General features: G+C 49.0%; 1 protein-coding gene across 6 annotated transcripts in view; it reads left to right on the top strand.

Moving 5' to 3' along the window:
- SBNO1 (strawberry notch homolog 1) overlaps positions 1–15,047 on the top strand; it is a 1,344,504-nt gene that overhangs the window by 780,920 nt on the left and 548,537 nt on the right. For all 6 annotated transcript variants that reach the window (XM_078667602.1, XM_078667600.1, XM_078667599.1 and 3 more), the window contains one exon: positions 7,918–8,118. In XM_078667602.1, the coding sequence (XP_078523728.1) occupies positions 7,918–8,118 (201 nt within the window). The remainder of the gene's footprint in view (positions 1–7,917; positions 8,119–15,047) is intronic.

The following is a 15,047-nucleotide window of genomic DNA, read 5'->3' as shown; positions in this document are numbered from 1 at the left end:
TATCCTGATGACGGCATTCGTGGAGACTTCACCACTACGATTGAAGGGTAGTGAAGTACAAGATGAGAGCAGCATCAACCAGGTACGACCATCAGTAAGCAATACTGATCGAAACATCACTGAAAGCGAACATGCGCACGACTGCATGGTAGCGACATTCTCCAACTTGGTAGGACTTTCACCTGAGGCGGTAAACTGTTTTTTTGAAAATCTGTCTGACATGATGTTTTCCCCCGAACAGAAAGAATAACTTTAAGCAATCGAGCATACAGCGTTCCCTGAACTCTGAATTTGGCCTTCAGCTTTAAAAAACAAAGCTACTGAGACTATTTGGAACTATTTTTTTCTTCTTCCCCTGAAAAACAAAAACTTATTTCGAATTCCAAAATATTTACCTTTTTTTTGGCACTCGTCCTCTGCTTAAAGTAGAACTATTCTTAGAGTACAGAGCTTCTATTCTTAGGAACTCTAGGGACAATACTTTACCTCAGCCTCTAGCATATTTACAAGTAATTGTATTTATATGTGATGAAATGGTCTCGCACTTTTTCTTCTGTATTAAGAGCCATTTCATGTGTTATTTTCGCATATCATTCATGCTGATATAAAATGTGCATCCTTTTTGAATGATTACACTGCTTGAATGCATACAGTACCTATACTTATTTTCATGTATTTCGAATATGCCATTTTTCAAATGCAAAAAAAAATAAAATATTATTTTGGGGTGGTTCGGTATACACATGCACTATTAGTTATGTTTACTATTGCTTAGGTTAGTAAATATGGACATGAATTTGTGGATTGGGTGTAGGATGTTTATCTAGGGACCTGTATCGATACTCCTATTTCTGACCCTTGCCCAGTTATAAATCACTAATATCCATACAACGGCACAGAAACCCGTTTCATAAATTAGTCATAGCGCATGCTGTCACATTAAGCAAGCACTATTCCTCCAGCCCCCTAGAAGGCACACAGAGTTCTTAAACAAATCCAAGCCTCGAGCAACCTGGGAAATCCCCGCCTGCCATGTTTTGATTTAGTCCTAGAACTCCTGTAAAGCACTGCAAGAACGCTCAGTTCTTAGTGACATCTTTATTGACGTCTTATGTCCATCCTTACGTCAAACCCAGCACCTCTCAGGTATAAATATACCAACACAGCCCTAAGCAGAGACACGGTGGTGATGAACCTGGAGCAGTGACTACTTGCCGGAGAGCCCAGCTGATGCGAGAGCCCACGGACGCTGCCCCTCCCTTTTGACGCACTGAGAAAGACTCTGTCTTTTCTCTTGCCGAGAAATCCAGCCTCCAGCATTTCCAGCCCACCTTCGCGGGTGACTGGGATACCGAGTCCTGAGAAAGAGATACCAGACCTCCAGCCTTCTAAATCCCAGGTACTGAACTGACTAAACCCTTGTAGAGAATTCTTGAGTCAGATTCTTGGCAAAACAAACTTAACTAACTGCTACTTACTTACTTACTCCCTCCCAAGTATTAGGCTTAGGTCAGGTACACCGGGGTAGGCGTAGTTAGAAGCACCAGTTGAGCACGATTAGTCAATGTATATATGTATGTATATCTTTTATCCATTTTAAAGTATCATATGGCTAAGAAACCATATCAATGCTTTTACAGTATTATTTTATAATCCTGCTTTTAGTATATGCATTCTACTTAACCCTAAGTATTGCAATTGTAGCGATTCATTTCTCTTGTATGAGAACAGAGACTGATCAATAAATAACACCTTTTATTGAAAACGCCCGTCTCTCCTTTTCTCTGCAATCTGGTGAAACTAAGTATGCACGTATTGACTGAGTAAAATAGCGGTCTTTTGTTTTCACACGACTCTAGAGATATACTCTTGATCAGGGAGAGCAAAGTTGTCATGTTATATGGTTGTCAGAAACTAAATCGCTTCTTGTCTATCCAGGGAGGTTAAACTCCTCCTCGCTTATTCGAGAAAGTTTCTAGTGAACTCTGAGCTAGCTGGCACACAAAACTTAAGTCTAATATCGTCAGTAGAGACCTAGTTAACCTTAGTCCTACGTCTACACTACTGAAGATATTATTCCAATGCGCAGAGCCTATTGGGAATATAGGAACTACACTACAGATGAACTGGTCAGGGATATTTACCTACAAGTTTCAACCTCTCCCACTCCTTCCATATGTGTTCCAGAAGCTTCAGCAAACATCCCTCACTCTCAACCTGGTACCTCCCTCGTGGGCCATGCAACCCTAGCCCATCTCCCTTCTCTGCTTATCCCGAGTGACTTACTCCGAACCAGGGCACTGTAAGGCACCTGTACCTCCAGGCATTAAAATCTTGCAATTTAGCTTATCAAGTCTTAGAATTTGTCTCTCTCTCTGCCTCCTGAATGTTTGTCCTTAAGGATGCCCATAGAGCCACCACACAGAGCTGCTATGCGGCCAAATGGAAAAGATGTGTTCGCTACTACCTACCTAAGCACATTTTCTCATTGCAGTCAGCATTCCAAGAAAGTACCTGCTCCACCTCCCTATACATCCCTACTTGGCTGCAGTTCCTTTTTCAAGCGCCCAGTCATCAAAGCCTTTGTGGAGGGATTTAAACTGGGTAGTCCACCAATTGTACACCCAGCGCCTCTCTGGAACCTCAGTATTGTTCTCGCTCGACTTATGGGCACTCCTTTTAAGCCCCTTTATTCTTACACTCTTGGAAGATGGCCTTTCTAGTTACCTTTACATCTCATAGGTGAGTGAGTGTCAAGCTCTTAACCTTGTGGAACCATTCAGGTGCATAGGGATAGTTATCCTTAGGACTAATCCCAAATTTTTGCTCAATATTGCATCTTTTTTCACATTAACCAAACCGTTGAACTCAGTGTTCTTCCCACACCCAGACTCCGTTGCGGAGAGGACTCTTCACCGGCTAGATTTCAAAAGAGCCCTCTTGCACTACATTGATAGAACAAAACCCTTTTTCAAGATGCATTAGCCCTTGATCTCATTCAGAAAAACACACAAAGGCCATACTCGATCCAAAGTGGGCATAGGCAGGTTGCTAAACAAATGCATTCAGACTTAATGCACTAAAGCCGAAAGTCATCCGCTTGCACTTCATAGGCCCCACTCTACCCACAAACAGGGGGCCTCCATGGCTTTCCTTAGTAACATGCCCATAGCTGACAAATTTAAAGCAGCTAATTGGCCCACTCCACACATATTCACTAAGCATTACTGTGTGGGTGTTTTACACGCCAATAAGATCATGATGTCCAAGCTTTTACAATACTCTCCAGCATTCTCCGGCTAGCCATTGCTTAAGGGAGAACTGTTTTAGAGAGCATGTTTATCTACAGCTACACATGCCACAAACAGATCATGTTAATTACCTTGAAAGCATCTTTTTGTGGTATGTAGTGCTGTAGATTCACGTGAGCCCACCCTCCTCCCCAGAAGCCTTAGGTTGTTGCAGCAACTTTTTTCTTCTGCTTTGCATGGTTATTTTCTGTTTTTCTATGCTCCATTTTCATCCTCACTCAGCATGCTAAAAATATTCTAACAGTGAAGCTAATGCTGTGCGCACTTCAAGCCATAGGAGGAGTCACTGTACCATTTGACTTGAGCGACTTTCTCAAAGAAAACAAGTTGCACACTTCCAAGCCCAACATCTGGTAGCAGACGTATGCTGAGCATGAGAATCTCCAGCACTGCATGCCACAAACAGATGCATACAGTGCACATAACATTTTCCTTTTGATAATATTGCTCCTGCAGATTAGTAAAGTCCCCTTGTCCTTCTTGCATATTATTACTGTTGTACCAGTTATTCTGCTGTCTTTACGTTCATGTTGTGTGTGTGTGTGGGGGCGGGTGGGTGTAAGAAAGTGGCTCTATATATACTGGACCAAAGTAAGATACAGTGTGTATAGAGTCCTCAATCCCCAGAGGTATAACAGAGGTTATAGTCAGATATGACCTTACTCTCTATAGTGGTAGCTTGGTCGAGCAGTAAGGCAGTATCAGATGACAGTGTAAAGCATTTGTTGTACACACTCAGTCAGCAAAAGGTTGCACACACTCAAGAACTGAACACTAGGCCAATTGTTTTTATATCAAAATATATTGTTGTTTTATTTTAGAACCAACAGTTATCAAAATATACTTTTCTCAATATAAGTGACTTAATTACTTTGCAGAAAGGCAATAGACTTTGTAGGTAAAATAGCTACAGTGGTTGCTCAATGGGTTTTTCTACATAAATGCAGTGGATTACTTTATAGATTACTTTTGGAACTCCAGGACTGGGTCTTAGATTCAGCCCTGGGACCTAAGCTGAAAACAGTCTAGTAAAAGTGTTTTGGTTATTACAGAGATTTTTAAAGAATAGAACTATATTTTAAAAATTCACACTTCGAAACTTTTCAGAGAAAATCCAGCAATGTTATCCTATGGGAGGAAATTCAGGTCACAGTTAAAGTACGTTCTCGTTACTTTTGTAATCCAGCACTGGACTCCTAGGTCCAGGACTGGGATCTCTTCTTAAGACAGGTAAGTAATTAGGTTTCAGTAGTTGGTACGATTTTTAAGGAATATTTGAAGTTTGCAAAAATAGACAGAAGAAATTTCACAGAAAAGCAGTCAATGGTTTCCTATGGAGAAAATTCAGGTTACTGCTAAGTACAGTTATAATTACTTTTGCGGTTCAGTACTGGGCTGAAAGGTACAGTACTGTCTTCTCTCCAGACCACAGGTGAGTAATTCGAAATTCGGTAGTCTGCTGATTTTAGACAAATATTTTAAAGTTTCAAATCTTCACACTTAGAAGATTTTTCGAGTCAAACCAGTCAATGTTATCCTATGGAAGGAAGTGAGTTTATCGGTTTGCAGGTGAGTACTCGACTGGTGAAGTTAAGGTTCTGGGCATAGACTCCGGGGTCTCCCAGGGTCGGGAAGGTACAGTAGTTACACCCTCAGCGGCACAGGGGCAGCCGGGTGCAGAGAGAGTAAGTCTAATGCAATCCAATGGGGGGGTAGGGCGTCTGAGCTTAGTGGCTGCAAGCAAGCACTCGGCTGTGGGAGCTGAGCTCTTGGTCACTTACTCGGGGCAAGTGGGGAAGTAGAGTAGGGTAGTAGTTGCACTTCCAGCGGTACTCTGGCGGCTGGGTGCAGGGTGTTTTTGAGCCGTCGGGTGCTCAATGTTATCCAATGGGAAAGTTAAAAGGTGAATAAAGGCTGCAGGCTCGGGGACTGAGATTCTTCAGGTGTGACCACCACTTCGCGAGGTAAGTTGGGATCATGGAGAAGAGGTAGGTACCCCAAATGAAGGCACAGGGGACTGTGGGGCGCCGGGTGCAGGGATGTCTTTTGGCGTTGGGAAATCTTACCCTCAGCTGGTCTCGGTTGGAGGGGTACCTGGTTCTGAGGCTGCAGGTTTCATCTGGGTCATCGAGGAGGGTCTTTGGGCACTGGACTTCGGGTCCCAGTCGCCGAGGGGACGTCCTCGTGGTCTTGGAACACTGAGGCATGGGCCGGGCTTGGCGGGTGCAGAGTGGGCTGGATTAGAGGTTCCTGGCTGGCACCAGGGGTTTTGCTGTTGAAGCAGAGCCTCTGCTCATAGGAGTCCCAGTCTGTTAGAGGGTCAAGGCAGCCAGGTCCTCCGGGTTTTCCTAGGTTGCTGTCAGCAGAAGTTACCGGGATTTAGCAGGAGCAAGTTCCAGGATCGACAGGCCGGTAGGGCTGGGGCCAAGTCAGTTGGTGTCGTCCTGTTAGCAGCTGCACGGCAGGTCTTCTTCTTGATCTTATTTCTTGTTTTCTTATCGGTATCTGAGGAAGGAAGGTTCAGGGTGCCCCTAAATACTGAATTTAGGGGCGTTACAGGTAGGGCAAGGGCAGGGACCAATAGGTCCCTGTCCTGGTGTGGGTACACACCCTAGCCTGCTCCTCTCCTGTGGGAGGGGGCAGGAGCCTAGCTGTGATTGGACAGGGCTCCCCATCTTCAAGATGGCTGAAGCCCGGGGTTGTGCTTCACCTCGCCTCTTCCACCTGAGGGGTGGGGTTGGCACAAGCTGGCACACCCCCTTCCTGACGTAGGGTTTCCCGCCAGTCTTCCCGCCAAAGATGGGGGTCAGAACTGGTGGGGGCCAGTTGCTGGGTACAGCAAATGGTCTGCAGAAGCTCACAAGGGCAGCAGGCCTTTGAAGCTTCCCCCTGCCCATCCTGGGGGAGGAGACCTAGCACCTCACCCAGGATGTGGATTGTTGCAAGCCCAGGAGCGTGGGGGGGCTCTCCACCCAGGGGTCCAGCAACATGTCTGCTGTGTGGCAGCCTCTCAGACCAGACGTGTATTGTAGGTTAGGTTTTCAGGGAGCATCTCTAAGATGCCCCTGGTGCATTTTACATTAAATCCCACACTGGCATCAGTGTGGTTTTAATGGGCTGAGAAGTTTGATATCAAACTTGTCAGTCTTCAGTGGAGCCATTATGGTGTTGTGGAGTTCGTAATGTCGACCTCCCAGCACCATATACTCTTAATGGCATCACTGCACTTACAGTGCCCAGAAATGGCCCTGGGCACTGTAGGGGCACAGGGCTCAGGCACCTGTGCCCACACCACTGGCATAGGGCACCCAACTAGAGGGGTGACTGAGGTATGCCAGGGCAGTGGGTCTTGTGGGCATGGCACACAGGGATGTGTGCAATGTCGTTTCTTTGTTTAGTTCTGTACTTAGACACTCACCCTGCAAAGGCAGTGTGTGGGTGTCAGGGTAGAGGGCCCCTAAGGGTGGCACAATAAGTGCTGCAGCCCTTAGGGGTCTTCTCTGGTCACCATGCCCTGGGTATCTAGGGTACCATTTACTAGGGGCTGATAGGTGGCCAGAAATGCCAATTGGGTTTTAGTTTCAACACAGTTTTAGGAAAGGAACACAGGCCCTGGGCACCTGATTGGCATGAGCCCAGGGCACACTCAGTCAAAGCACATCAGCAGTTCGGCAAAAAGTGGTGGCATACCAATGCAAGAAAGATGGCACTTTCTCACAGGGGGGCACAGAAAGATGATGGAATGGACTTCATTGATACAAGTAATGCCTTTTTTTGGTGGCCAGCAAGTCCCTTTTGGTGGGGCAGAGATGTGTTTGAAGTCACCGTACTGGACATTGTCACGCTAGTAGAGATGAGCGCTCAAAAAATCTCCAGGTCTAGTCTGGCACAAGTGAAGCGGTTAAAGTAAGTAATCTGTATGATTATCCCCTTTGCGCGCTGCGCGAATCCCCTCGCTGTGCGGGCGAATTAATCAGTGGGCGGGGTTCGGACGGCCCCTGGCCGTCCTCTGCACATGCCCACCGTGACGTCAGATGACAGGGGGCCGTCAGCACGCAAGGGGTTAAACATATTAAAAACATTACCAAAGACATAGGTCTATGTTTTGTACTCTACGCATTATACTGTTCACTCAATTTCTGCAGAATATTCACTGGAACATAATTTTATGCACAGCCTACACCCCCCCCCTTCCCTATGATGTGTCCATCCTTTCCGACTGTGTATTTATTTTGTTTACCACTGTCTAACTCTGTATGCAAAAGTGCAATAAAATACTTTGAACTTAAAAAAAAAATTACCAAAGACATGTAATTTAGCTCTTTGCCTGTTTTTAGGGTTTGCTAAAGACCTGAAATTACTATGTTGCTTGATTGTAAGTTTTGGTTATTGAACTCAAATAAAGTGTTCATTTTTGCTTCAACTTAATTGAATTCTATATATATTTTCCCAAAGTGGTTGTGCTTTTATTGGCGTTTATTTTTAATCAAACACTTGATCTTTACTAGTTTTGTGTACAAAGGTGTAATCTAATATGAAAGTGATTATCTTTTTGTCCAGTTTAAAGATTAAAGAACTCCCACATAAATCACATTATCTTTCTCAGGTGAAGATATAGAAAGGGAAGCTAAAAAACCACGCAAGGTTGGCGGTCTTGCTGGCAGTAGTTCTTCTGAAATGGACAGTGATTCGGACGCCTCCAACAAGAGAGATTCTGACAATGAAAGTGTGAAATCTTTAAGTTCAGGAGAGGACGAAGATGATTTTAATCCATTTCGGGACGAATCGAGTGAGGAGGATGAAGATGGTGCGTGGGTAAAAATTATTTCAATAACTGCATTGTACCATTCATATTTAAGCCACTATACAAATTTTAAATATCAAGAAACCAACCTCCCTGATTTGTAATTCTCATCATTACTCCAAGTTGGACAATAAATGAGATGTTTCAATAAAACGATGGTAATACAAAATAAAGCCTATACATTAGTCTAAATGTTTTTGAAGAAACAGAACATCATTAACTTTTTTCATTTGTTATAGCTATCACCCTTCATTGGTAGTACTGATAGGCACGGAAATATCTACTGCCGAAGGGAAATACATTCATAGTCACTACATGTTTCCTTTTCCTGCCAGTACTATAAAATTTCTATTGGAATCAGATCAAACACTGATACTTCTCTAATTGGTTTCTTAATCCTTAAGCATATTTGTTGGTGATTTCTGATTCTCACTTAAGGTGTCAGGCTATTCCGAACGCCATTAGAAAATCAAGAGGCACCTTGATTGAGGCATGTATTGTGGTTGGTGGAGATAAGAGAGGTTTACAGGTAGAGGATTCGGTTGACTAATCAGCTTCACTGATAACTAAAGTTAAGACCTGGGCATAATCTTTAATTCAACCATAACCTTTCAAGGTCAGTAGTAGGAGCAGCGGTGTCGCCCCCTTCACATAAAAATGCAGGAAAGGAAAAATAAAACTGCACTAGTTTTATTTTTTCTTTCCTGCCTAGTCTTGGGGGTGGGGCCTGGTAGTGACAGGCACTGATGGGAGTGCACTTCCATAATGCACAGTAAATGCTCTCTCCAACCCAGCAATGCAGCTGCGTTGGACAGAGAGGCACAGACTTGGTCTGCCTGGAGTGCAAATTGAGGGCGTTGGGGCCAATTCTGAAGCTGCTCTCTGCACAAGAGCAGCTTTAGGATTGGCTGCAGGGTATTCTGGATGCCTGTGCCTTCCTGAAAAGTTGAAGAGCGCGACAGACGGCTGAAGGTTTTTTTATAATCCCCCCCCCCTGCACCCATAGTGTCCCTCACCCCCTCCCGCCTATACACCACCCTGCTCCTCCAGCATACCGGCCGCTCCAGAGTAGGAGTAGGGCTGGGCGAAATTTAAGTGACGTTGGCATAACTGGTGTAATTATGTGTGGGAGGGCGGGCCGGATAAACAGACGAGGAGGCTGTATGTAGTGGGCCAGTGGAGATCTTTTATTAACAGGTTGTAAGATGGTAGGCACACAGTTAGTGGGTTCAGTGGTTTTCTCAGGATCTTCAGGATCTTCAGAACCTTCCCCTTCCAAATCTTCTTCTTCTACACGGTCTTCTCCTAGGTCAAGGTGTCTCCCACGAGGCCCCTTGCGATGCGTGGCAGTCTTTACATTCAAAAACACTCTTTTGGACTACCGGACCAGTCAACTCGATGTTGCGCCGGAGCAGCGAAGATACCCCAGACCTCTTGGGCACTCAGGACCTCGGGGAGGGGGACAGCATCCCGAACCATCAGCCTCCGATGAGGCTTTCTTGCCTGAAGATAATTCGGTCTCTTACCTCAAGATCAAAGACCTCCTGCCGGCTCAACAGGTAGTGAGTACAGCCTTGCTACCCCCCCCTCCCCCCAGCTTCCATCCTCTTCCTTGTTCCTAGCTTCCATTTTGGCAGAGGCGTTCAGCCTTTGTGGACCAACAGAGACAGGCTTCTGACTTCCACTTCCTTCGGGACGTGGTCGTTAACGCTCCTTAACTTTACCTACACCTAACCATACAACATGGGCCCACAAGGAGACCCGATCATGTGGACCCACCAGGGGGGGTACAGCTCCCGATATTTACCATGCCTGACTCTACGCTGCAGGCGACCCCGCCTCCAACAACGAGGTCTTGTGTAAGGACTTCAGCATATCCTAGTGTGGAAATGCACCACAAGCCTGTTAAAGAGTATTTTCCTTTTAAAACGTTCCTCTGCTCCACGCAGTGCCTGACCATGTTGAAAGGGATGCTTAAACTTACTCCTGATATTTTCAGAGAACCGAGGAAGGCTAAAGACCTCTTCCAAGGGTAGGTTAGAAAAAAAATTGCAAGGCTTCCTTTTAAGATCTATCTACATTAGGGGCCAACTCCCTCCTTATTCCCTGGTGGTGCATACTGTTAAACACACAGATGCTCAAGGCGCCTGTGAAGATCCTCTGCAGGACAAAGAAGGTAAATGTACAGACATGGCTGACAAGCACCTTGGGGCACGGTGTGCCAATCATTAGCGTATTGCAAACTCTATCTGCCTGCTTTCTGTGGACGACCCTGCCCACTGTGACGAGATGGTGAAGCTCCTTCAACATATCCCGGAGGAGCACTGGAAGAGGCCACAAGCTGGTCCCTGAAGGCAAGCTTGCCACTTTTTTGCCCTTCTCCCCTTATCCCGTTCTTCCCTTACCTCCCCCTTTTTTCCCTCCCCCTTTTTTCCCTCCCCCTTTTTTCCCTCCCCCTTTTTTCCCTCCCCCTTTTTTCCCTCCCCCTTTTTTCCCTCCCCCTTTTTTCCCTCCCCCTTTTTTCCCTCCCCCTTTTTTCCCTCCCCCTTTTTCCCTGTCCCGTTTTTCCCTGTTCCGTTTTTCCCTGTCCCGATTTTCCTCCCCCTTTACCCCTTCCCCCCTTTACCCCTTCCCCCCTTTACCCCTTCCCCCCCTTTACCCCTTCCCCCCCTTTACCCCTTCCCCCCCTTTACCCCTTCCCCCCCTTTACCCCTTCCCCCCCTTTACCCCTTCCCCCCCTTTACCCCTTCCCCCCCTTTACCCCTTCCCCCCCTTTTCCCTTTCCCCCCTTTTCCCTTTCCCCCCTTTTCCCTTTACCTCTGTTTTTCCCCTAACCCTGTTTGTCTCGCCTGTCGATGCGCATGCGCATCGAGCTTGCGAGACTATTGGGGCTTAAACAGTCTTTAACCAACTTGCAAGGAATCGTGGCGATTCCTTGCAGTGCCCGTGAAATTCAAGCTCAATGCGCATTGACATTAAAAGCGCGTGCACATGCCCCCAGCCGCCTGCCTTGCATGTCTTTTCCCTCAGCCGCACTCCTCCCACACCCCCGCTCCGCCCCCTCCCCTGTCTGCCGTGTCGCATTTCTTCAGGGCACTTTCTCCACGGCCGCCAGGCCATATCAAAGGCTTCCCCAGCACTGCCCCACCCATCAATCACCATCCCACTGCCACCCCCCTCCCTCTCCATATGGTGCGCTCTGCCTCAGGCCTCTGAGCCGTCCCTACGCTCCCCACCCACCCCCATCCTTCACACCCTTTGTCATTACTTCGGCCCAAGCCTGAGCCATCCCTACGCTCCCCGCCCACCCCCCTCCTTCACACCCTTCGGCACCACTCCGGCCCCGATCCTGAGCCGTCACTTATTCACGGCCGCAGGCCATGACTCGCATGTACTTCCCCGGCTCTGCTCCCCGCCCCGCCTCCTCTCTATCCCTCGCTCTCCTTGTTTTGTTCTCATTCTCGCAAGCTTTTACCAAGTCTCAAGGCCGCACTTTCAAGGCCTGTCTCTTTCACGGCCAATGCTTGTTTACTTCGTCTCCCCCTAACCCCAACACTTCGAGATCGCTGTTATTTTTTTTTTTTTTATTTAATTAGTCGATTCCCGTGATTTGTGTATTTAAATTAGTAGTTTAGGAGATTAACGTTGAGCCAACGCCTAGGCTCGAACTCTGGTCTCCAAGTCTCTGGTCGGTGAAACTGTTTCAGCACAACAACAGCCACGTCACAACCCACCATTTGGAGCAATGCGCTCCCGCCATGCCCCCCACAGCTGGGCCAAGAGCTTGTTAATTCTTAACTAACTGCGCAAATTGCTCTGTACCACAAACTGCTACCCCCCACGCCTCAACTCTCCACGTCTGCACTTCTACTCTTCCCTACTCTCTAACACTACACCCTCTCACGCAGGCTCTCCACACTTTCACTCGCTTTCCCTGCTCCTTCACCTGTCGGACTCCTCTTCGTCCTCTCACATTTATACCTGTTTAGTCCCATCTTTCCGGCTTTCCCTTCCCATCTCCTCCCTCTGCCTCATCTCCCTGACTTGTCATTCGACAACCCACTCACACACAGCCCAAGCCTTCCATCCATCGTACTCGCTTGCTTCCTCCCACCTTCCTCACCCTTTAACAATGTCCTACCCTCCAAGGTATCTCCCACATGCTTTACCTCTTACACTCCCCCTAACACACATGCTCTCCCCTCTTCATCGGCTCTTCTCTCCCTGTTACTTCTTCCCTTCCAACACCTTCTCCTCCCTTACCCACTCCTTCTCTCGGCCCCATGCTCCCTTCACACTCTGCCCCCCCCCCCATCTCTCTTTTTTTCTGCCTACGCTGCCTTTACTGCCCCGTCCTCGCCTTTACGAATTTACGCTGTTTACCGTGTGTCTCTTCTTTTACAACTTATTTGAGTGTTTTTTGTGTCTACGCTCCAGGCTTTTGGGGTTCTGTTAACCCAGGGGCGTAACGCAGGCACCTGGAGAGGGGCATAATTTGAGCCGGTGGTTACCGGTACGCACATGGGGAAATGCCATTAAAATATAACAGTTACTCCACTGTATGGTCTTAAATGTAAGGTTAGGTGGCTATGGGGGAGAGGAGTCACAAGTGCAGTGAAATAAACTTTCACTTTTAGCTTTCGTGTGGCCGCGCTTGCTAAAGCCTCCTACCCCTTCCTTATCCCCTCTCCTTTGTGCCTCTTCCAAGAGCCAGCTGAAACGGGAGGAGATGGACTTGTTTTCGAGGTGCAAATGGGTTTTATTTAAAGGCGGTTCTGTACACTGACTGTCCAGTTGTGCAGTGGGAGAGGTGACATTGTGTACACCGTTGCATCAGCCTTGAAAGTGTGCAGTGTTGAGTGTGCATGTGTTTGTTGCATCCACCACCACCACCACATCCACCATCACCACCACATCCACCATCACCACCACATCCACCATCACCACCACATCCACCATCACCACCACATCCACCATCACCACCACATCCACCATCACCACCACATTCACCACCACATCCACCACATCCACCATCACCACATCCACCGCATCCACCACCACCACATCCACCGCATCCACCACCACCACATCCACCACCACATCCTTCATCACCTCCACCACCACATCCACCATCACCTCCACCACCACATCCACCATCACCTCCACCATCACCTCCACCACCACCTCCACCACCACATCCACCATCAGCTCCACTGCCACATCCACCGCCACATCCACCACCACATCCACCACACCCACCACCACCCCATCCACCACCACCACCGCCACCACAGCATCCACCATCACCACATCCACTGCATCCACCACCACCGCATCCACCTCCACATCCACCTCCACATCCACCATCACCTCCACATCCACCATGACATCCACCGCCACATCCACCACCGCCACATCCACCACCACCGCATCCACCACCACCGCATCCACCACCACCGCATCCACCACCACCGCATCCACCACCACATCCACCACCACATCCACCACCACCGCATCCACCACCACCTCCATCGCCACATCCACCACATCCACCATCGCATCCACCACCACATCCACCGCCACATCCACCAGACCCACCACCACCACCACATCCACCACATCCACCACCACATCCACCGCATCCACCACCACCGCATCCACCACCGCATCCACCCCCGCATCCACCACCGCATCCACCACCGCATCCACCCCCGCATCCACCACCGCATCCACCACCGCATCCACCCCCGCATCCACCCCCGCATCCACCCCCGCATCCACCACCGCATCCACCACCGCATCCACCACCGCATCCACCACCGCATCCACCACCGCATCCACCACCACATCCACCACCACATCCACCACCACATCCACCACCACATCCACCACCACATCCACCACACCCACCACCACCCCATCCACCACCACCACCCCATCCACCACCACCACCGCATCCACCACCACCGCATCCACCACCACCGCATCCACCACCACCGCATCCACCACCACCGCATCCACCACCACATCCACCATCACATCCACCACCATCACATCCACCACCGCCACATCCACCACCACCACATCCACCGCCGCCACATCCACCGCCACATCCACCGCCACATCCACCACCACATCCACCACACCCACCACCACCACATCCACTACACCCACCACCACTACATCCACCACCACTACATCCACCACCACCACCCCATCCACCACCACCACCCCATCCACCACCACCACCGCATCCACCACCGCATCCACCACACCACATCCACCGCATCCACCGCATCCACCACCACCACATCCACCATCACCACCACATCCACCTCCACATCCACCTCCACATCCACCATCACCTCCACATCCACCTCCACATCCACCATCACCTCCACATGCACCATGACATCCAACGCCACATCCACCACCACATCCACCACCACCACATCCACCACATGCACCACCGCATCCACCACCACCGCATCCACCACCACCCCATCCACCACCACCACATCCACCACCACCACATCCACCACCACCACATCCACCACCTCATCCACCACCACATCCACTATCACCTCGACATCCACCATGACATCCACCGCCACATCCACCACATGCACCACCACCGCATCCACCACATGCACCACCACTGCATCCACCATCACATCCACCACACCTACCACATCCACCACCACACCCACCACCACGTCCACCACCACATCCACCGCATCCACCACCACATCCACCACCACCGCATCCACCACCACCGCATCCACCACCACATCCACCACCACATCCACCACCACATCCACCACCACATCCACCACCACATCCACCACCACATCCACCACCACATCCCCATCCACCACCACCACCACATCCACCACCACATCCACCACTACCCCATCCACCACCACCACCGC

Source organism: Lissotriton helveticus, chromosome 11 (assembly GCF_964261635.1).
Source record: "Lissotriton helveticus chromosome 11, aLisHel1.1, whole genome shotgun sequence".
Lineage (NCBI taxonomy): Eukaryota > Metazoa > Chordata > Amphibia > Caudata > Salamandridae > Lissotriton > Lissotriton helveticus.
Note: the sequence above shows the minus strand (reverse complement) of the source record. Positions and strands in the feature narration are given on the sequence as shown.